The sequence below is a fragment of the Echeneis naucrates genome, chromosome 5 (genome assembly GCF_900963305.1).
Source record: "Echeneis naucrates chromosome 5, fEcheNa1.1, whole genome shotgun sequence".
Classification (NCBI taxonomy): domain Eukaryota; kingdom Metazoa; phylum Chordata; class Actinopteri; order Carangiformes; family Echeneidae; genus Echeneis; species Echeneis naucrates.
Genome location: NC_042515.1, coordinates 13,064,305 through 13,088,954, shown reverse-complemented (window position 1 = coordinate 13,088,954; position 24,650 = coordinate 13,064,305). Strand labels below are relative to the sequence as shown.

Genomic DNA, 24,650 nt, shown 5'->3' with positions numbered 1-24,650 from the left:
GGGGAGCGGGAGAGATGGATCACTTCACTGCAGGATAATGAAGATCAAATAAAAGCTCAGATGTATGCATATGTTTCATGGTGTTTCGTTGGGGCTGTTTCACAACACTGGATGTTGGTGTAGCGAATGTGGAGGAAAGAATTACACGTCTCTGGGTAATATGGACAAATTATAAATCATAAACAGCCTCAGAAGGCTTTAAACACTTTGAAAATAATGTCTTTGGGTGTTCACATCATCATGCATTAAAGATAAACATTCAGCAGCTATAGAGACAGACAGACACACACCCACACACACACCAGACAAAAGCAACTCCGAGCCAAATTCACTAACCTAATCCTCAACTCAGCTCTGCAGCATCCGAGCTCTACGTTGCAGAGCAAAATTCACATGAAAAGCAGACACACAGACAAATTCGACCTTTATCTAGACCTTAATTCACTCTCTCCCTGTGTCATAATACAAGTTCTAGTCACTGAGCTAATCCCCCACTTCTGGTCATGTTTTAAAATTCCCATAATGATGAATGCAATTTTGGATTCACAAGGGGACGCTCCTGATAGTGCAGCTTGTCCTCTGTCCTTCTCGCCCGGTCCCTCATTAGCCAAAGCTGCTGCAGCATGTGTACTCAAAGATAAGACAACAGGAGCCAATCAATGGCTAAGCAGAGGTGAACTGATGGGGTACCTTACAGCAGGATGTCAGCTGTCAGTCTTTGGGCTGTCCCTCACTCTCAACCCTCACACCTCATTATCCTCTGTTTCATCCAATGTTCCGCTGCTATTGTGTCAAACTAAAAAGGTACATTGGGTTTTACCTCAGAAACCTGCATCTTTTTGAGCTTACTGTGGTATATAAGAAATGCTATCTAAGCAACCATTGTGACAATAAACATCCAGACCGCTCATTTAAGCCTCCCAAACTGGAATGAAAACCTTAAACCACACACTTTGATGAAACCACTCAGCCAAAGATGACGATAAATCAAACATTCAGCAGACAGGCTAACACCTTCCCAATGCAAGAAGAGGAAAATCATCCTAGACTTTCTCATCTCAATCTCTCCCATTGATTTTCCCTCTGGTGCTTAAATCATCATCACCTCAGCTCGTTACACGAACATGATGCTTCAGGAAGTGAAAAATACACCCTTTCAGACTCAATAGCTGTCCATCTTTTGCTGTATCCAGGATCCAGCTCTGCGGGACCAGGCTGAGACATGTCTCCATGGCAACAAGGGCGTGCACCAGTCCTTTGGGAGCAGCTTATTGGCAGAGAGGTGGGCTCTGGTGGATGTGGATAGGTGGCAGCAGTGAGCCAAGAGGCACGTATGGCTTGTATGTACCATAACACGTAAAAATGGTCTGTGAAGCTGCAGCGTCTCATCACAGCAGTGAACCCCATTTTATGACTTTATCTTATTACACTGATTACATCAATTAAAGTCAAATGCTCCCACGTTGCAGCGCATTAAGACACCTGAACTTTTAAATCATTCGATTCATTCAACAGAATTTAGCTTTTATCCAAGGAGAATGTCTAGGCGTCTGAAACAACAGCTACATGGAACCAAAATCATGACCAAATCAGCTCTGTACTCAGAGGAGGTGAAACTGAGTGTTGAGTTCAGCTGTGAAAAGACAAAGAAACAGGGGACAGATGTGTCACCTTTATGCTTGTGGCTTTGGTGAGACGCTGTAATGAGTCACAAACAAAGGAGTGCCTTATTTTCTGCTGGCCTCGGGTTTAAGTTTAGTTTTGGGACACATTCTACAGACAAAATACACTACAATTATAGTAGGCTGGAGTTGAAACGGCAATCAAAATTTTGAAAAAAATGTAACAACATCCAGTCGAAGCTTCTCTGTTATGAGAATTTGTTACTTTCATGTCACTGTCAGTTTTTTAGTTTCTGACTATGTTAAGGTCCTGTACTTTTACTCAAGCAAAAAAAAAAAAAAAAAAAAAACCCTGCTAATATATCATTCAAATATATCATTCCTCAGTCAGGCGAAAAACAATGAATTAATGTGCGTGTAACAAAATAGCACAGTTTTGTGCTCCTAATAACTAACGAGCCTGTGCTACATACTGTGCTATTTCTAACAGGGATGGATGAGAGGGATTTGTGAGCTGCAAAGAGGAACTCACTTTAATTATCTAAAATTATTTTTTGGGACATGTGGTTCACAGGTACATAATAATGTTCATCTGGTGGGTCCCTTGCCTTCACTGTAATAAATTAATTAGTTCATCAAAGAGTGGCTTGTTGAAACTCAGGGTATTTGTCAAATCACCCCACATATTCTGTTTCTAAGGTTACTTTCCTTCAACAGGAAATGTTTTTTTAATCAGACTTTCATTTTGTCTCTAACTCAGCTATTTCTTCATATCACCATGGTTACCTGATTAGCGATGACAAAGGAAATGAAAAAATGTCCTGTTATATTGTATTTCTCAACTTCCTCACTATATAAATTGCCCGCTTGTCTACATTTTCTATTTTGTTTGTTGGTTCATACATGTCTAAAACATGACACTCAATCATGTGTCTTCAGAAACTGAAGTAGTCAGACGAAAGGAAAAAAACTAAACTTTTTAAACCTGAAAGTAAACATCAATTTAAATTGGTGATATTAACACAAAGAAATTTGGGTAAAGTTGTCTGAATCTATTAAGACCTGCGTCTAACTCTGAGTTACAAAGAGACTTAAAACTGAATCCAAACATTGTCACAGTTAACACCCATTTTTCCTATTAGAATTACGATGGGCTCAACACACTGCAGCTATAACAGGATATGCAAATATACAGAACAGAAGCAAACTTGGAAAGGAACCAACACAATCAAGATTCAAACATGCTGAAAACATTCACATCACAACAGAATTTTTTCCTGCAGTCTGATCCAGAGTTCCTTGCTACAGGCCACCCTCTCACACTCAATAACTTTTCTTCCAGAATCAGAATAAATAGCCTAAAAAAGGCGATGAGCCTATTCGGGACAAACTTGCATGGATGAAAGTGTCTCAATTTTATACAGCCCCTCATAATACTTTCATGCACAACATTAATTTAATGCTTTTAACAAAAAATTAAATAATTTCTGAAATCACTGAACAATTCATTCTTCCCAGCCAGGTCCCATGGAAGCAGTTTAATTCTTCTGTAAGTAATTGAAGCACAAGTTTGTTGCACTGATGAAGATAATTTCCTTCATTTGTTTATGTTTTGTAGCTTTCGGGGCCATTGCATAGAAAAATATAGCTATATAAAACATTAACCATATTTATAGGAATTGAAGTTGGTAAAGATCCCTCTAAAAATGCTACATGCAGATTCTTCTTATTGAAAATTATAACTAGGACATCATAAAGCATTTCATGAGCAGGTTTCATGTGTCAGATCAACCACAATTTTTTAGCTTTTCATTTTTAACAGCCTTGTAGCTAAATTTGAGTTCCTCAGCAATTTCCTCAACTTGTAATGCAATCATGATTTAGAAAGTGGCACTCCTCTGGACAGTGCTGATTAAAAATCTTTCAGCCTGAACAACTGAATGAAATGAGAAGTGAACTTGTGCACTGACTGGTACCAAATTACCAAGAAAATCAAACAGTTTCTTTTTTCTATTTAAATGGCCCTTTGTATTCTTTATCAATGCTCAGATCACAGACCACAAAGCTATTCTGAGACTGCGTTAAATGATAATCTATGCCTGGCAGATCAACATCTTCATGAAAGGCTGATTATCTCTCCAGTCTTTGTGAAACAGACAACAAACACCCAAACTCTCAATTTATGGGCTATGCTTTCATCATACTTTGAATGAAGGTAGAAGAAATCATCCAAATCACTCTCATATTATTGCAACACAGTCAACAAAAAAAACATTATAGTTGAGCTTGGAAGATGAGAAAAAACAAAGGGTTAGCTACAGCAACCTACAGCAAGACTTAAGAGATTTTTGTTGCATATAGACAGAGTCATGTCCGTCTTTTGCAGGCCTCAATGCTACACTAAGCTACAGGCAGTAGGTTCACACTGAGCAGACAGGTTTACCACTGGTACTGTTTTTCTCATCTAACTTTTAGCATGAGTGCAAATCGGTGTCTTGCCCAGACATTGTCCTGTGTTTTATTTAAGACATACCTGTGAATCAATAATGAAATATTGAGTCAGCAGAAGCAAAGCTTAGCTGAGCTGTCTCCATGTTTGATCAGAAAATACCACTCCACACAAAGACAACAACCATAAATGAAGTCCAAAAATCACTGGAGTGCACAATAAACAGGCTGTCCCAATAAAGATTATTCTGCTTTAACAATTAATGGACGATTTTCTTTGTTTTGTTTTTTTGTTTTTTTCTGTTTGCCAATTTTCTCTCGTTGAACAGCATGTTTGTTAAACAAGCTGGTGATCCTCAGCTGGTGAGTCAGCATGACCATTTCTTCAACTCCTAGCATGTCAGTTTCTGCACAGCCAGCTCCATGCTGCCCAGCGGGCTACTAACTAAATAACACCATGATGGCGTTCTGAGCTCTGATCTTAAGACAGATTTCCAGCATCAACTGTGGTTGGTATTACAAACAGCAGGTATTTCATCGTGCAAAGAGACCACAGGCTGTATACAGCGATAATTGTTAGTTAGCTAACAAACAACATGAACCCGCAAAGTGTTTTTTGCACTTAACTGTCTCAGCAAGAAAGCTGTAAGTAGCGTGGTGCAACACCTACTGTCTCACATTATGCTCATTCACACTCAACCAAACCAACCTGACAATGTTTAGGGTTGCATAGGCAAGAAGAACTGTGGTTTCTTACCACACTGAGCATGTGAAGAGATCGGACAGCTGTTACCAAATGAACTGCAAGCTGATGGTCAATGAATACTCTCAAATATAAAGTAGCAGAGGATATATACCTCAGTCATTTCACTTAACTAGCTGTGAGATCATCTTCTCCAATGACACTTGGAGCACCTTCAGATTGTGAATCAGGCAGTTAAGCTTGGATTCTGCTGTAAAGTCAGACATGCACTCTGCATGTAAATTCATGTGTAATGGACATTTAGCCTACAGCCACTTTCAAATGTATGTCGATCAAATTACTTGCATGGTTATAATTAGAGCTGCCAGGGAGGTTAATCTTGTCTGTACTTGGTGTGGCCAGCGAATAACAAGATGAAGAAAAACAGCAACCTGAAGCCAGGGGTGTGAAAACCACGCTTCCTTTTCAGTATTGTGTATGTTGTGTGTGTGCGTGCAAAGACTCTGTAGGGAGACTAAAAATTTTCAATGAGCCGCTGCCTACAGAAATTCCCTGTGCAGAAGTTGGCTGCAACCTGGATGAAAAGCAAATGACAACACTTCTAGTCTTATGTAATTTTAATCACATCACATCTCTATACTTTCTCAGCAGCACAATTTCATTATGTTTGTGACTAGGTTACAACCAGGAAATGGCCACCATTGCAGGCCATGAGATAATTTGTAAAATCACACACACACACACAAAAATCATTTCAACTAAATTTAAACTTCACACGTGACACAACATGAGCTGTACAGCTGACCCAACACATTTAAAGCTCTCGCTGCTATCTTCTAAACACTGCAGGGATAATACCATTACTGAGAGTCCAGTGTGCCAGAAAAGGGAGTGGGGTGCTGCTCCAGATACAATGAATCAGTGATTCCTTGCAGAGGGGGGATTCGGGGAAGCCAGCCAACGGGACCTGCTGTCTCTCAAGCCAAAGTACAAATCAGCTAAAAGATTTAAACACGAGACAACTGTAATAAAAATGAGCCATGCTGCAGAAAACGAAGTCTGTCCTCATGTCTTGACACTTACTACTGTTGTTTAAGTGTTCCACTTTCATTTCAAAGCTTTGTCCCGTGAACGTACTGTATCGCCACCAGCTCTCACACCAGCTGTATGTGGGATTCCTCTTAATCTACTGTCGGGTTTCTTCATGTCAGCGCCTAATTAAGTTGTGATCACTGGATTTATTACTGCAATTTTTCAACAATGGCCCGACTTAAAGTCCAATACATCCATGTCCTGCTGATGGGGAAGTATGGATTTATATTAAAACCATATTTTGGCCTTAGAAACTCCAAAGTAAATGTCAAAAAGGCGCTGACAGTTGAGCCCAAGGACAATACTTAACAAGCTGCTTACAAAACTAGCTAACCAAAGGAGACAGAGCTGCAGACCGGCAACCACACAGTGGTTAGGGACATAACAGAGTCCAAGTTCCTCAGCCAGACTCCCTCTGTCCACAGTATGAACCCTCTCTATTGACATGCAAATGCCTGATCTGCCAGATGAAGAGTCTGAATAAAGTGAACACCATCTCCCAGGGTCCTTCAGAGACCAGGTCTTTGGCAACCAGCCTTGAGGGTTGTCATTAATTTCTTAATGCAGGGTTGTTGTTGTTTTTCGTAGAATTAAATTTAATCTAAAGAAAGGCTTTTGGATCTGCAATCAGCACCTTTAAACAAACAGTATTTATGTGTGGCAAAAGCAGGGTTTAAAGTGAAAGTACTGCAGAAACCAAGAGATTTTTTATTAGCCTGCATACATAATAAAGCAACTGTGCAAACTTGTTATGGCTCAATCAATGACACACTGATGATTTGGTCCCTGCTGCCATGCACACATTAACCATGAAGCAATAACTCACAACAAGACAAGTGCAATTTCCAATCTGAATGTCATTACAGTTTGCTCATAGCCCGGATCAGCTTTTTAAATGGCCGTTGTTGGGTGTGAGGAGCAGAGCCCTCTGAGTCTTTAGACTGTGCAACATGGCAGCTGTGTGAGGAAAAAGCAGCAGCCTACATAAATTTAGATCCTTCCACCTTAAACAGTTCAATGCCCCTGTGGAACACAAAGGGGTAACAGAGGACCTGGATCTATGAAGCAAGAGCAAGAGATTCCATTAAGAAAACAATGGCCAGGAGTAAAGGGGGAATTAGAGACAAGAGCTGTTTACATGCATTTTTCATACCACAAGATAAAGCCAACATTTACAGGCAGAAAATATCTGGTGGGTGAAAATCAGCTGATAGAGTTTCCACACGAAGGGGAATGGGTCTGTACATCAATCCTACAAATCTGAATCTTGGCACTCTGAGAAAGTCCAGACCTGGGGGACTATCAGCTGTAACCCCTGATGTGTAACATTAGTGAAACCACTGAGAAGGAGAATGCTGGTAAGACTAATAAATCCAGGGCCTTGAAACTGAAACCCGGCTTCACTGAGGGGAATGTCTGCTTTCTGTTTGTTGTTCTATACACCCCCTCATTTTTACACTACACAGCAACACAAACTGTCACTGAGAGCAGAAAATGTACGAGAGTATGAGTTAATGTTTATTTGTGTGGCCTGTAAATCTGAGGTCTTGCTTTAATTAACGCCTGGATTAATTTGGGATGTTTCCAGCGACTATCTACTCCATCTCCACAACTGCATTCATAAAAGCAGTGATGCACAAAGGAGGAATATATGCTGTATATCAACATAAAGGTAGTAAAAACATATTGTATCCCAGCAAGCCACAAACCCTCTACTTGACAAGACTTGAAATTGAGGTCGGAGATAACTGTGAAGTAGACGATCTTGGAGTGAGCAAACAAGCTTTATGTCCTTTGTCTGTGACATGAGTGGTGATGAGGTGGCAGGTGAGCGCAGTGACAGAAAACAGTCAGTTGCTGACAGTAAATCAAACAGAGAAGGAGCCAGCACAGTGCGATTATCAGGATTTAAGGCTGAGGCACCTCTGTTGACTGAAGCCATTGGAAGACAAACGGATTGTGAAAATCTGTATTGATTCAATCCAGTAGCTTGCACAAAGTGCACAAAATGATTTCCCCAAATATTTGTTTAACACCTGGAACAAAACAGTAAGCCAAATGCAGGGCCCGGAATGGGAAAGGACGGGGAGCCACAACAATAACACTGCCACCGTTAACTCCGTCCAGCAGTGATCGATCATCACTGGGGTCATTTTACCCAGCAACACAACGTGCACAACCGGGACCCCACAACCATAAGACAGATCAGCATCCAGCACACAGAGATCCTTCTGGCTGCTGGTGAATTAACAAGAGGAACCTTTACACATGACGGGGAGGGGGGGGGGCTCCTGTCATTGGACTGACTGACTGACTGACTGTCACGGTTTGCACGTCCTCTGACGGGAAGGTCTGTGTTTTAAAGGCGTATCCATGACAGAGATGGAAGCACCGTGTTCTACGAGCCCAGAAATAAAAGAAAGGCACAGAGAAAGAAGGCAAAATCATGCAGGAGTCAGGCTGACAAAGTGGCTCCGCAGAGACAATGCACACAGAGCGGACACACATCACACTCACACCGCACCTTTCACTTGGGTCTCATAATCCGCTATGATCTCCTTATCCTTCTTGAATTTCGTAGATGACATGGCTCCTCCGGTTTTAGGTGGAGATCCTCGGAGTGGAGGAGGCTCTTGAGTCTTCGGTGATGATTCTCGGCTGGGAACGGTGCAGAGCTTTCCTCCGTTTTCCTCCTCCCCTCTCTGGTGTCCGTGCAGAACAAACGCGTGAAAGGTTTAGTTAAAAGCAAATCATATCGCAGAAATGAGTGCAGATGAGAAACACCGGAGCAGCAGCTGCACGCCGACAGCGCATTCTCCTGTTTGCTGCTTTTTCTGTGTGTGTGTTTATTTTTTGGAAATGCTTTTCTCAGGCAGAGGAGCCGAAACCTCCTCCTGGTAGTACCGGTCAACTCAAGTGCTCCAGCAGGAAAAACAAAAGACAGGGGCGAGCTGAAAACTGCAACAGCATGAAGCAGAAAGAGAGAGCAGCGAGCAGCTCGGCAGGCTCCTGAGCTCAGGCGGAGGAGAAGCACCAGCCCGACTCCGACAAATCGCGCTGCAGGGAAACAGGAATTCAAGAGACAGTCACGTGAGGCTCCTCATCTTGTCAGCCCCCCCACCACCACCACCACACACACACACACACACACAAATATCATTTGAATTTACATATCTTACGGTTAACCTTTTTGCATTGGTGAACACATCATTATCATTATCATCAGCATCATAAACACCACCCATCCTCCCAAAGATCTAATAGAGATGACCCCCCACCTTCAGACTCCATTGCCTTGGAAACCTCACACTTTCATCCCTGCACTAGTCTCACCATGGCCACTGCTTAGAAGACATCTGATCCAGAGGAACAGACACACACCCTGAGCAATGACTGTGTGAAGGCAGAAGCCTAGTGGGCAAATGTGCTGACACCACCAGCAGAAACAGCAGCACCACATTGATGCATCCATTGTGAAGTCTAATAATGGACGCAGAGCTGTGATGACAGCACATGTACACAAACCATTATCCATTCAATTGTGTTTTTGTGACACTTTCGTTTTTTTTGCACAGTTTCATCTTCGCCCTTCCATTGTCTACTTCCCTTTGTCTTTCCTGTTGGCAAATCCTATTAATGAGGAATGTGATGGCAAGAATGTCACCCACCCAAAAAAGAACAAACCTGCTTATTAGGTGATAGCTTAATCTTTCGGGAGATAAATAGCTCACGTTTAGACTAAAAGCTGTTTTCAGTTTAGGCTACACCATTCGAATGGCATTCTCTTTCAAGTTCAAAAAAGAATATTTTAATTCATATCATGAAAACCAGCAGATTTTCAAAGCATTGTAGCAACAGGGACTCAGTGTGTATCCTGACAGATGTCATCTTGTGCATTGGTGTCCTTTTAAAAGATCAGGCAAGTCAGCATGTTGTCTGTCACCGTAGTTATTCTTCAGTTCAGTTCAGGAACAGCCTGGTGACTCAAAATGAGGGGGCACTAACCTGCACACTGCCAGACAGTACAAGGCATTAACTTCATTTCCATCAGCTGCGCACAGACATCAATGTTTATTTCAAGCTGACAGATGCGGAGGCGTTTTTTTTTTTTTCTCCTTTACAGATTGTAGCTCTGCATTGTGCCGTATTTTAAAAAGCTGTTGAAAAGGACTTTTATGACAGCTGTAAACCAAAACTGATTTTACTTATCCCTGATAAGTGAAAAAAAATCTCTTCCTGGCATTTATCCTCCTCAGGATATTTGCTTTGTCTTAAACTCATCAGGAAAACTTTTACAGTGGTTTGTAATCATTTATCCTTTCTGCAAGTGCTGCAGCAAATCAGGAAGTTTTATTTATGTATCATAAATATACATTTACTTTCTCATTAGAGAGCGAATGTCCTATTAATAGAATTTCTGAATGTGGATGTGATTGATAGTAGAGAGAAGGAGACTTATAAGCATCTATCAATGGGCTCCAAACACATAGCTGCATTATTAATGAAAAGAAAGGAAGAATGCAGCCTCTACATCAACCCAAAAGCTGTTGTCATCATTTGGTTTATAACTGATCTATAGTAAAAAATCAGTGAGTCTGGTATTCACCATTAATGGATGCCACACAAAGGCATTTGGGCTGGCTTGAGGCTAATGCAGATCACCTCTTGCTTCTTCTATTCTGAACTGAAGTCATGAAAAGCATACTGTAATGATAAATACATTCTGAGCACCTAAAATCACCTAGAAATGCCATGACCTGGATGACTAAGGGCTGTCACAGACATTTTCCTGGATATAGCTGACAGATTGACAAGTATGTAGAAGAAGAGACAATGTGGGGTGTGGTAGTGAGCGATATAGTGTGCAGTTACTTTGCAATCACCATCAGCAGTATAATGTCCATTCACACAAATGCTGGCATATTTTAATGCCCTGCTGTAGTAAATCTAAGAAATGCAATGAATGGCCCTGTGATTTCCAAATACACTTTGTAGCTCTCTCTCTCTCTCTGTCAGTGTGTGCGTATTCCTCGTTATTCCTCCTACCAGAGCTTTGTTTTTCATCCCTAACTCTCTGATCAGGCATCTCAGGTGTAAAGCCTGAAAAACTGTGGCTTCACTGTCTTTCTTGTACAAAGATTCATTGTAGGATCCTTTTACCAGTTCTTTCTATGGAACAACAGTGGGAACTGCCCTCGACTCCATACTCAACATGGGAACAAACAGTGCTCTGGGATACAGTCCTGGACCTGAATGCCCTGACTGAAATAGTGAATTGTTTATCTATACAAGCACATGCAAATAAAGATTTTCTTTCTCAGTGAATCTGGATCTGCATAGGAAACCATTTTTTTGTTTCCTAATTGCAAGTGTTCAACAAGAACACATGTTACAATCCTAATGTAATCTTTTTAAAGAGTTTCTTGTTTGAGACAGACAGAGATCAACAACCACTCACACTCAGACCTACGGACAATTTAGTCACCAACTGACCCAAACATGCACGTCTTTTGACGGTGGGAGGAAACCGGAGTACCAACGCAGGCATGGGGAGGACATACAAATGCCACACAGAGGGGGCCCAGGAATCAAACCCATGACTTTCTTGCTGTGAGACAACAGCATTATGAACCGTGCTGCCCGCTGATGAGGACCCATAACCCAAATTTTGGTTATTCATATCAGTCCATATTAATATCTACAGTATATCATTTTTACATCAAAATACTTGCACAAAATGCAGAGAATAGTTGACAAAGTATATAAAAAGTAGAGCAGAGAGTATAACTGGGAGGAGCTCAGCTAAAGGCTCGTTATCAAAACCATAAATAACCCAATGAAGCTGATTCTTTAAAGGGGTTTCTTTCTTATCATACAGAGGAAGCACTGCATAGACTTGCGGGTTCTCATACCACTTATAATACCACCACACTTGATTCAAAAGATCTCTGCCCTGGGGACTCTTCCAATGTGGTGTAACAGGTTTTCCTGTTTTGAATTTACAGGTCTGCCAGATGTGCAGCACAAACCCTTCAATAAGTGATGTGCAGAGCAGTAAATGTTTTGCTGACTCAGTTCAGCTTTAACTTCCAAGTTTGGTTGTTTGTGGAATCAACACAGATTTCTTCATCACAAAATATTCACTGTATGAATAAAACCTAATTAGAAGGAAAGAATTCAAACATGAAGTAACATGAATGCAAAATAATAAAATTTTAGCTTAATCTAGAAAAATGTATTATAAAAATGAACCCACGTATTCAGTTATAGTTTATATACAATTTAGCCAAATTATATATACAGTGTTGCTTTAATAAGTCCATAAAATATTGTTTCAAATGCAAATTTATTCAAAAGTAACTTTTTAACCCCCCAAAGTTATTTTTGAATAACTTTGGGGGATGTGGTGTGTGTGTTTAGTCACCAATTAACCTAAACATGGACATGCATGTCCAAAGACATGCAACCCTAACACGGAGGAAGCCCACACAAGCACGGGGAGAACATGCAAACTCATGCACAAAAAAGGCCTCAGGCCCAGGAACCGAATAAACGACACTGATTTTCAGGTCTAAAGACAAACTTAGCATAAATAATGATAAATTAGTAATCTTTAAACTCGTGAGGAATCATTTAAAATGATAAGACAATGATCTGACTGCTTTGTCTTTGATTTTTATTCATTGATGCAGATTTACAGTGTCATTATTTCTTAACCATGGACTCACACAAAGAAAGGGATAGCTCCTTGGTACATTCTGTATCATCTTCCCTAAAACATAGACTTATTTCCATAATTGTTATTTCAATTTAAACACATAACGCCCAACTGATAAAAGGATTAGTGTAAAATCCCACAGGATTTATTATCACGTGACTATTTAGAAAATATTTCACCTATGCTTATATGCTTGTCCTCATTCCTCATTGCAAATTGAGGTTTAGTTATACTTGAAGGTGGAGACACCACATTAGGTTGTGTTACATGGAAGCCTCTGCAGTGCACACGAGTCAAAGGGAAATGTGGTTGTGTGGCTTTGATCTTCTGTCAAAGCAGCAAACCTGTAGCTGCAGGATATTTCATTCACTGTCAGCTACTCTTTGCTTATTCTCTTTACAGGAGAAAAAAAACATGCATTATGCAAACAGACCACTGTGTTTGTAGGATCACTCAGTTGGCAAAAGTTTTTTGTAGTGTCTGACTGTACTCCAACAATGGCCATCTGTTGTGTAGGATTTTTCTATTCCTGACATGAATGCATGCCTTCTTGTCTTTCAGACTTCACGCTTTTTTTGGGGGGGGGAGGATAACAAAACTTTCTGTATGCATTGTGGAGAGACATGAGAGAAGATATGAAAAGTGTTTTTATTCTGTCACTAACAGGACAGGAGGGAAAACACTTTCAGGAATGCTTTCTTGTTACTCTAATGAAATGCTGTACGTAGGAATTTATCATAATCCCACTATATAATGAAACCTGGGAGAATAATTAGAATTAGTTTTTATCTTCTTCCACAGGTACAAAAAAAGAAGTATCTTCAGCACTCACATGAAGTATCCAAAGAGCTGTTAGCTCATCGACCCAGAGGTTAAATTAATCATTATTCAACTAAATGGGACAATGAGGAGAAGACATTTACATTAATCACCAATTTCTATATAAATTTCATTGATCATAGATGATTAATGATGAAATGCGACAACATGTGGCTTCAAAGGATTTATTCCTGGTTTGTGTAGCAATGCTGGAATGGTCCATATGGTCCACTATGATGAAACCCCTAAAACTACTTATATCATAATAATACCATAATTTCAAGGTACACTCAATGGATTTTTAGTGTTGCAGCTGTTGATTAATGTTTGATAAAATTCAAAATTCAACCATTGTAGCAGACTCTTTTTTGCTCTAGCCAGAAGTAGCAGGTCTATGCAGTGCCTGCCAGACAAATATACACACAATGAATTGAGAACCACTCAGGAATGTGAATACAACCCATAATCATTGCCTTAATTGCATAAAAATGCATTTATACGTAGGCTACTGTGAACAGACTGCCTTTCTTAATCTTTTTACCTGCGTCTTCTTTCTGTGACAGTACCATGTCTCTTCTCTCTGTCAATTTTTATTTGCAAGTTGGCTGATGTTGGATTGGGCGGGTTTGTTAAGCTTTAGCTGCAGCCTGTGGGGAAAATTGTACTTTGGCACCACCTGCTGATTACTTATGAGAGTGACATACCCGGAAGTAGTAGTTGGTGAGGCTCAGTGCCCTAGACAGAGAACAGTTGGGGCACTCTCTTATCTCGCTGCGGGGTGGTCACGTGGTTCATGTAAGCCCAGATGGTTCCAAACACGCTGTGCTGTCATGTTCTGCTGTGGGACAGACAGTGGCGATTGAGACATTGTATGGTCAATATAAATAAAATCACATACCCAAGTACTTGTTTGACTATTATTGCATTGTTCCATATTTGTAAATGGCGGGTTTACATTTGGAGTGGTAGGGTGACAACTGAAAGCTTTGTATAAGTATTACTTTGATACCTTTTTTAGTTTTGAAGGAAAAGCATCACGTTCGTGTTAGCATTGGAAACATTTTATTTTAAAAGGTAAGATGCTTCCAATGCTCTTTTTTCATAACTGGATTATTGGATTTCCTTGATTTTGCTTGTGATTCCTATTGACTTACCCGTGGTCTGATAGTGATTGAGAAAGCAGAGTAGCAACAGTCCATTCAGCATTTAGTGTCAATCCCACTTTTTCTGATGTGGCAGGAGTTGATCACACAACCACTAGACAAGACTAAGCTATATACAAAGTATCAAATAAATAATACATATCAAAATATATTACAGAACAACAACTAATTACACTTGGATGAATGAAATTGTTTTTTTTTTTTTTCATTAACAATGAGTGAAAACAAAAAGTAAAAGTGTGCATGTTGAGACATCCTCTTCCTCTGTGTACTGGACACTAGATGATGTTCAACTGTGTCATGGTTCATTGGTTACAACTAACATTTTATAGATCAGTGGTCATACCATGGTTGGCTGTGCAGCATTTGGATGCTCCAATCAGTCTGAGAAGGGTTAACGCATATATGGCTTCCCCAAGGACCATGAGCACAGGAAAAGGTGGATGGCAATGGTATCTGTACTTTGCTTGAGTATTATTTTGGGAGAATACATTTACTTTTACTTTACTACATTTGAAGGACAAATATTGTCCTTTTTACTCCACTACATTTCTTTTGATGCTCTCGTTACTTATTACTTTTGCTCTAGTCTAACATTACTGTTCATTGTTTTTAATTGTAATTGTTTTTGTAACACACACACCTCTGTGTGTGTTCCAGGTAAGAATATGGCCACGATGTATAATCCTCATCCTACCTGGATTATTTCTCCATAACGATCGGCTCCTTCTTCATAATACATTGTGGCCGTATTATTACCTGAACACGCATTAGCTTGTATCCAGAGTTTGGATGTCTTCTGTGGACATCACTGACAACAACAGTCCAACTCCTCATCAGTCACAGCTGAATACAGGTCTGTCTTTCTGCACAAAAACGTTAACAACGAGTAATGTCCTGGTCCTTGTGTGTGTTGCTGTGTCTGAAGCGGTGGAGTACTTCTTCTAAATTTGCGGCCATTATCTTTGTAGGATAAATAAATCCCCCCCACTGTGTCTGTGACCTGACTGCAGCTGCAGCCCTCTCCTCTCCTTCTCTTCCTTTCTGATGGAGCTACCAAACTCAGCTGTTTCTGTCAAAGATAATGTTTTGTGTCGGGCTTTAATACAAGCTAGGCTAATGGGCGTTAGCATTAGAGCTGGCCAGTTAGCTTACGTTACAAGCTAACTGCGCTGTTTCTTACCTTGCTCTGTTTCTCGTCCCAGCTTCACCGTCACCTTTTTTTTTGAATATTTTTTTAGAAAATGTCTTCACCCTTTCTTTTATTATTCTCTTTTCCTTTCTGATTACCGGACTGATGCTGACTGGACATTTTCCTACCGAATTTAAGACAACAGAGAACAGCCTAGCATAGCAACTGTAACCAAGGGGGCGGGGCTTAGGGAAGGTTTGGTGGCCAAACCATTGGTTGAGGGGGGTTAAACTTTGATGGGTGAGTTTGACAGTTAAAATAAATTCATGAAGCACTGAAACAGGACCATGAAATAATTAATTAAATAGTGAAATAATTACATACTTTTACATTTAATTAACTGGTATATTAAATTCTGGTCCTCTTTCTGCCATAAATAAGTAATCTCAGTGGGTGGTTCGTTCTGTTTTTTCCAGGTCCATATTCTCTGGTCTGATCTGGTCTACTCTAGTCTGGTCCGATCTTTGGAGGGGTGCAGTCACAGGTCAAGTCTGGGAGCTCATTAATCCCGGTCCATTACTTTAACCAATTAACCTAACCGGGGCGTCTGCCCGCACCGGAAATCGAACCGCGTCTCTTAAGGTCTGGTCTTTTTACCATCTTTCTACCATCCGCTTTTTCTTGCTGTAGCCCAGTCAGTCTTCACCGGTTGACCATCTGCACCTCTTGGGAATCGAACCCCGCCATTCTTATAGCTGGGCGGCCAACCACGACTCCACCGTGCTGCTGAAGTCACCACATACATTTACATTATTTACCTATACATGTTCAGGTGCACACACCGGGAATCAACCCGATAATCACTGCGCCACAGTGCTGCTCCAGTTTAAACGGCTGGAAAAAAAATCGGTGGATCAGCATCCTCCATCTGTATTTTTCATTTACATCCCGAACTGGGAAACAAAGGTATTTTTACTATAAATATGATAACTATGATAGATATCTACTTTAACAGACAAACAATAAGACATACAGACATGCTGCCTCACCTTTACATTGCAATGTGCTTTACTTCTCAAAATGAAGACAAAGCTCGTTTTTGTAGAGATGAGGTGATAAAAAGGTTTACAGTTACAATTACGTATTGGAGTAATATTTGACAAGGAGTATCTGTAATTTTACTCGAGCAGTGAAGTTGTGTCCACCTCAGCATACAAGTCTATAGGATGGAGGACCTTTGATATTTGGTGCGGCACAAATGATCGAATTACTTGCTGATTATATGAACTAAACCCCTCTGTGCAGTTGCTCTCTTTGGTTGGTTAATCCTGGTCTGTCATCTTCGCTTCTGCGGTGAAAATCCCTGTCGGTCGCCAAAGGTGACAAACGTGAGGCTTTTATTCTGTAGGACTGCGGAGCGGAAGTGTGGTTGTTGTTGCTTCTGGGCGGAAGCAGCGTGAAGCGCCTCGTGTTTAACAGGTAGGTCTGACTTTATTAGCGACCCGGACCAAACAGATTGATAAAAAGCTACTGTCAGGACCCGCGATGTGACCGGTGTGCTCAGTACATAAAAACACACACCATGTGGCTTTAGGTTCATGTAAATGAAGCGTCAGTGCCACACGTTAGCTTGCTTTCTATTCGTAGTCAACTTTTTAGCTCCTTAAAGCTAACGTTAGCCAGCTAAGTTACATGGTAATGTTACTCACTCATCAATTACATAATTATTATGTGATCATAATTATTTTTAAATACATATAGCTGGTTTCTCAGTCGATAAATCGACATTGTTTTATTCTAACATAATGAATAATAAACCAATATATATGAATGTATGTGCAGTGTTGACAGATTGAATGTACCCCTCCTCCTCCTCCAGGTGCCGCATGTACCAGATCCATAGCTGTGTCTAGTGAGAGGCAGACCACAGACACAAGATGTCCTCCCAGGAAGATGAGTCTGCAGGAGGGGGCAGTGAACCAGCGGAGCCATCATCTTCCCCCTCCACTGAGATTGGCACCACTAGCGGGGACATAATAACTGTCACCATTGGAGCTACTGTGCCTACTGGGTTCGAACACACTGCTGCAGAGGAGATCAAAGAGAAAATTGGGGTTGATGCTCGAATTAGCAAAGACCGGGGACGTGTATTCTTTCCGATAACCACTGACAAGCTATTCCAAGTAAGTTACATGAGGCCCAGTTGTCTCAGGTATTATGCTACATGCAGAAGACTTTGACATGGCAGTTTTTTATCTCTTTGTGGAGACCAGCCGAGTCCCCAAGCGTATGATTGCCCTTTCTGTCCATTCATTTACTTCCACAATGTAGGTTCATCTTCTGAGGTCTGTGGACAACCTGTTTGTTGTCGTTGAAGAATATCATCATTACCAGTTCAAGGAATCAAAGGTAAGTCACAGCCAACTTGATTCTGTTGTTGTTGCATTGTTGTCAAGGTATTGACACTGTGCTTTGTATTTGTACTTTGTGTAGGAGGAGACATTGATGGAGTTGCAGCAGCTTGCCTCTACACTCCCTTGGACTAATGCCTTAGAGGTCTGGAAACAAAATGGCACCTTAAAAAAGAAGAAAGGGCATCGGAGGGGAGGAAATACAGCCAAATCAAAACCTAACTGTGAGGGCGTTGGTGGTTCTATGGCTAGCACCGAGCAGCAAGAGCTACCTCAGGAGAACTCGGCTCCTGAAGGCTGGGCTGGGGACACACAGGCCATGGAGACGTCCACGCAGGATTCAGACGAGACGGGACATGGGTCCAAACTTATCAAATTCCGTGTGACATGCAACAGGGCTGGTGACAAACACAGCTTTTCCTCTAATGAGGCAGCCAGAGACTTTGGTGGAGCTGTACAAGAATTTTTCCAGTGGAAAGCAGACATGACAAAATTTGACATAGAGGTAGGCATGCTTGTTCAGACTCGACTGCCAGATAGACAGCATCATTGTACCTGCCAAAATACTCTGCATGGCCGATAAACTGAACAGCCCAATTTAATGCTTAGTTTAGGGTGTGTCCAGATAATATCTGCAGAAACAACATTTCTGAAGATAACTTATTTTCAATTTGGAACCTGCTTTTAAAAAGTCTTGAGCGTTATTATAGAGTGTAGATGGTGAGAATATTTTTGAATGAAATTTTGTAAAATTTGTTTGATTTATTATTAAAGCCCAAACGTAAAACATTATTGTCATCCATGACAAAGAAATGCAGCAATAGGAAAACATTTAAATGGGTTTTTGTTTTCATTTCAGAACTATGATTATAAAAAGTTTTGCTGCTTCTTGTTTGCTTGTAATCAAGTAATGTCTGTTTCTGCACTATAGGTTTTACTAAACATACACAATGAAGAGGTGGTGATTGGTATTGCACTCACAGAGGAGAGTCTTCACAGAAGAAACATCAGTCACTTTGGGCCCACTACACTGCGGTCAACCTTATGCTATGGCATGCTCAGGTAAGTCTTCTTGATTCATTTCCACCAGGTTTGTCATGTTATCCATGTTCATATTATACTTTCTTCCTGTCACACTGATCCCTGTGATGTGAATGTATTCATCTGCAGTAGATTGTTAATCTACAATGAAATTATTTGCAATCACCTCATACAGAGGCAATCTTTCTTATCTGTGATTCTCTCCTTGTATTTTTCTTTTCAGTAAGTTGATTATTATGAGTAACTTTACAAACATTTATATTAGGTGTCACCAGTATGTATAGAGTATAGACACTTAGCAGTGACATTAGCTAAGTATCACTGCACATCTCTCTGATATATAAAGACAAAACTATTTCACCTTATGTGTCATTCTACTTTTATAGTTTGTATAGTTATTGTCTGTTTATAGTCTTTATTATGTTGTTTGTATTTTGTGTGTGTGTGTGTATGTATATATATATATATATATATTATTATTATCATTATTATCCTGATGTACAGTGTGTTTTGCTGCTGTGACATGAGAGTTTCCCAGTTTGGGATCGATAAAGTATATCTAGCTATCTATCTAGCTATCTATCTAGCTATCTATCTAGCTGAGCTCTGTGGTCTGTATTTAAGGCTCCATTACAGATAAAAAAAGGCACTAAATAAGACATGTGTGTATGGAGATTAATTGTTTGCACAACTTAAGTAGTAACCCTGGATACTATGAGTCATAGCTAGTTATTTGTAATACAAGTATTATCTGTTTCACAGTGAAGTCGTCCTTTCAGCAGAAGAAATTACAAAGCTGTAGGTATAGCTGCAGTTGGGCTTTCCAAATTCTGAGGTATTCCTTCATTCTATGATCCTGAATGAACTGGTAGTATTTTAACAATGTAACACAAAGGGCTGTAGGGCAGTAGTGGCCCTTGAGCAGAACAGAAGCAGAACTGGTAGATACTAAAATTGACATGAGTTAAATAAGTTAATGTCACTTTCCACTGCCGCTGTATTAATACTCACACTATTGTCTGTTGACAGGCTGTGTAAACCTCAGGCATCTGATATAATTTTAGATCCGATGTGTGGGACTGGAGCTATACCACTGGAGGTGAGACATAACTAAAGATCTTAATGTTTATTTTGAGTGAGTAAATGGCGAAAGGCAAATGAAATGCACAGCTTAAAGTGTAGACACGCATTAGTGTTTGGATTAAAGCCTTTGTAAGCCCTCTCATGATTTGTTTTAATCATGGTTCAAACTGTTTTACTGACTCAGTACTTCATAAAATCTACTCATAACACTGCACTAAAATGCTAATAAGTCACTATTCTTGCTGTATCTAAAATGTAATCTAAATTTATTAGTAAGGTAAGTAAAGTAACCAAATATTTGCCATTTCACTGCTTAGCAAGTAGGTTGAAAACAGAGCTAATTTTGGTTTGCCAACTTGGATGAGTTACTGTACATGGACATTTTCATTCTCCATCATTTCCCTGATTACAACATAGAGCAGAGATACTTTGATTACTAAATATCAGACATGACTTGCAGAATGTTTCAAGGAAGTAAAATTAAATAGCGATTGTGTAAACCTCGCTGGAAAAGCACTTTATATCACAACAAACCACATGCTACTAATGCTCTAAACCTCTACCTCTTTTTTTTTTTTTTTCCCCCAGGGGGCCATTGAATTTAACCATTCGTTTTATGTTGCTGGTGACAACAATGACATGGCAGTTAACCGTACAGTCAATAATATATGTCACATCCAGAAAAGAAGGGCAGACAAGGGCAGGTGAGAGTGAGCAGCTAAACATCTTACAAGGAGTGTAACTGATGAGTAGCATGATGTCTCATGTTTTTCATTGTTTGTTTTCTTTCACACAGTATGTCTGGCTTGCCCATTGACACTGTGCAGTGGGATCTGTGCAGTTTACCCATAAGGACCAGCTCAGTTGACATTATCATCACTGACATGCCTTTTGGGAAGAGGTACTGCAACGTTAGTTTACAGTGCATGGCCGATTCAACCGTGTGTAGAAATCACACTAAATAACTTTAATGGTCAAGTGAAGATCTAAACTGACTTTGCTTAAACCACAGTGCCTTAGGTGTTGGCTGGAAATTGTATTTTGAAAGAAAATACATAGAACAGTAGAGTAATGTGCAAGAAGTTTAGTCTTTCCCTTGTTTTCTTAAAGGATGGGCTCAAGGAAGAAAAACTGGGACCTCTACCCTTCCTGTCTGAGAGAAATGGCCCGTGTTTGCAGACCAGGCTCAGGAAAGGCTGTTCTGTTAACCCAGGACAAGAAATGCTTTTCCAAGGTAACTGTTTGCTCTTGCAGATACCAAGCATGGATATTCAAGTCAATGTTTTTATCAAACATAAACCATCTAAAACTCTTAATGAACTTAAACCTGCACATGACATTTCTCATTGACGGTTACATAGATAATTCAGATTCCTGATGCAATTCTGTCAGTGCCCTCTTGACAATGATTCACTCTAGTCGTAAACAAAAAACAAACAAAGTAATAGATAGTAAGAGACGCAGAAGGAAGTGCTGCTATAAAGAAACACAACACAATGACAAAAATGCTGAAAGAAAAGACAAACAGGCATGTGTTCCACATACAGTAGGACAAACTTCAGTACAAGGATGCTAAGTATAATTAGTATAATTATAATAATGTTCTCCTCCCTTTAATAATCAATTGTTCTGCTTTCCCCACACCTAAGGGAGTTTGCAATCGGCACGTGTCAAGACTACATTAAAAAGTTATGCATTGTGTACAAATATTGAACTTGTTGCAACATAGTGGTAGCAAAAATGTTTAACTTGCTTGGTTACAGATACACAGTTGGAAGTCACAGGCCAAATTCCATTTATGGGAAACGTCACATTCCTTGAGCTGCTTAAATTTTTTGGTTTGCCTAAAGCATCCATTTTCATCCCGTTTAGTCGGGGTTGGATCGTGGGAGCTAAATGTATTTTTCCTTCATAAATCTATAGTAATGACCCAGGGAAGATAATAAAGGCTAAAGATAATCTTAGACATTTTTTTTTTTTTTTTTTTTTTTATAAGGGAGGGATTAAATGACACATTGGCACAAGTGTTCAGACCCTTTGTTATGACACATGAAATTTCTGTTGTTCTGTTTTATTCACTGATTGGGTTCCATCTGTAATCACTTCAGCTGATTGCACATGATTGGACAAGATGAAGACGAAGCCTGTTGGGAAGATTTTCAGTTGCAGGGACACAGTGTTAGGATTTTACAGAAAATTAAAAGTTTACCCTTAATACCGACACACAGGCGGTTGAAGTTAATCAGTTTTATTGCAGCATCTAATGGATTTGTGCTGAAAGTAGTGTGAATAATGGTGCAGGGGCGGGTGGTGTCCAGGAAGCCGTCAGGGTACTAGTGAACAATGTGGAGAGCCGTCCATTTGGCTGCTGGCAATGAGGCACCTGGAGAATACCGAAACTTGAGGTGGTTGACAACAGAAGAACTAGACAAGATAGAGGCAGGGACACAACTGAAGCTAGGCGTCATAAACAACAGAGTCCAACAGAGAAACCTGGAGGGAAGGAAGGGACAAATGAGGCAGAGCTCTAGCAGGCAAGACATACAACAAGAAAATCATCAGGCAGGAGGATAAACAACAAAGTGGCAAAGTGTTCATGGGAACGGGTGGATTGAAAGAAGAGGGCGAAAGGACAAATGGGAATGATAACAGAATAAGAGCAAAGGGGCAAAACACAGGAAAATAGAAGATACCATAGAACATACCTAATGGCTGAGACTTGAAGCATCACCTTCCAATAGGAAGCACACAGCAGGACACACTCATGAAGGGTACAGGCAGTGATCATAAAAGTCTTTTAACTAATCACTGAGGAAAGGGTCTGAATGAATGTCAAAACAATGCCCGCACTGTTACATCACCACAGCCAGCACTCTGTTGGGAAGGTTGGGTTCGGGGATTCATGCTCATGAGTCAGTGAACCACTGTTGCAGTCTAGTCATCTTAATGTTTGTCATGTTGCGTATTCTGAGACATTTATTACTCATCACAAATAATGAACTAATTTAAACAGGGATGGCTGTATAGTCTTTGTAAATTACTCTATTTAGTATTCCCAGACTGAGGTTTGGAAAAGATCTCCTCCTTAATGTGAGGTCATGGGTCACTGCCAGTGATACACCTGTGGCCTTTGGTCCTTCAAGTGATGAGTAGTGTTTCTTGAAACTGTTGGATTGTCAGAGCAAAAATGCCAATGTTGTTGGCTTTATTTCAGACTACAGTCCTTTAGCTGGCATCTTTTCTAAATGTCACTACTTTTAAGTTTATGTAGCTCTCAGTTGTGTTTAAACAACCTAATCTGGGTTTCCTGTTTAAAAGCTTGCGTGCAGAATCAATTTATACCAGAACCTTCCGTAACTTATCCCCCTTCCACAATTTGAGCAGCAGGTTTAACTCAACTCAGACACTTCATCATGGCAAAGATATTCTACCAGCTGTATTTGTGTGACATCACACAAAACAAATGTCTCATTTGTTAGTTTACCCTCAAATGATTTATGTAATCTCCAGGCTATTTCCAGGATGGGAGGACTGTGGCGGAAGCAGCACACTGTTTGGGTCAATGTCGGGGGTTTACATGCTGGAGTCTACCTCCTCAAGCGCACTGGGGCAGTGTTTGGCCAAACTCCTGAGGATGTCTATGAATCAAGAGGAGCGGTTCATATGCAAGGAGAAGAGAAGGATGACAAGGAGCTCTCTTAGTTCACCACCACATTAAAATGCAGACGTCATATTTGAATGAGTTCATTGAAATACTGACTATTATTTAATTTATATTTTGGGATTCATAACCACAACCTTAGTCCAGGTCCTGTACTCAACCCTGCCATGCAGCTAACCCTAGTGTTTTCTTTGGTTTAATGTGATAAATGGCTAACTCGCTCAGCTGCGGTTCACTGTTTGGCTGAGATAGATAACTTGTCATGCTGCTTGTCAGAGAACCTTCAACTCTGCTGACTCCATTTGGCAACAACTACAGATCTGTAGATCCATTTGTTCTGATCAATAAAGTTTTAAACTAAATCTTATTTTCATCTAGATGTTCATTATACTCGTGTTTACCTGTGACGGGTTAACGAAGTAGACACTAAATGGAGCTGGAAGTCATATTGGAGATGTTTTAACAAGTGTAAGTGATATACTTAATCTTAATTGTGTTTAGCAGCAATCTTCACAAATAATAACACGTGAAGTGTTTCATTTATTGAGTTTGTATTATTATTTATGAAGTCGTTAAAGTTATTGTAACTAACGAGTGAAGTAAAGCTGGAAGATGCTTTCTGCGTTTGTTTACAATTCACAAGTGAGCTAATTTTAAATTGGTTGCAAATCTAGTTTGGTGGTAAGTTTTCTTTGTTGTTTCCGGATGGGTTGGGTTTTGTTTCGCACCTGTGAAGCGCTGAGTGCGTGTGTGCGCT

The 24,650-nt window shown here is 40.2% G+C and overlaps 2 protein-coding genes across 2 annotated transcripts in view; one reads left to right on the top strand and one right to left on the bottom strand.

The window, feature by feature from the left end:
- Nucleotides 1–9,166, bottom strand: part of srgap3 (SLIT-ROBO Rho GTPase activating protein 3) — a 52,035-nt gene extending 42,869 nt beyond the window's left edge. The window contains exons 1-2 of the mRNA XM_029502127.1: nucleotides 9,144–9,166; nucleotides 8,390–8,567 (exon numbers count right to left, since the gene is read on the bottom strand). Of these exons, the coding sequence (XP_029357987.1) occupies nucleotides 8,390–8,453 (64 nt within the window). The 5' untranslated portion in view covers nucleotides 8,454–8,567; nucleotides 9,144–9,166. The remainder of the gene's footprint in view (nucleotides 1–8,389; nucleotides 8,568–9,143) is intronic.
- A 7,965-nt stretch (nucleotides 9,167–17,131) lies between these two features.
- thumpd3 (THUMP domain containing 3) lies at nucleotides 17,132–24,260 on the top strand. Its single transcript, XM_029501564.1, has 10 exons — nucleotides 17,132–17,176; nucleotides 17,577–17,880; nucleotides 18,029–18,106; nucleotides 18,191–18,613; nucleotides 19,040–19,170; nucleotides 20,179–20,248; nucleotides 20,821–20,936; nucleotides 21,029–21,133; nucleotides 21,343–21,466; nucleotides 23,743–24,260. The coding sequence occupies exons 2-10, from the start codon at nucleotides 17,635–17,637 to the stop codon at nucleotides 23,932–23,934; spliced, it is 1,485 nt and encodes a 494-aa protein (XP_029357424.1). The 5' UTR covers nucleotides 17,132–17,176; nucleotides 17,577–17,634; the 3' UTR covers nucleotides 23,935–24,260.
- Nucleotides 24,261–24,650: the final 390 nt, after the last annotated feature.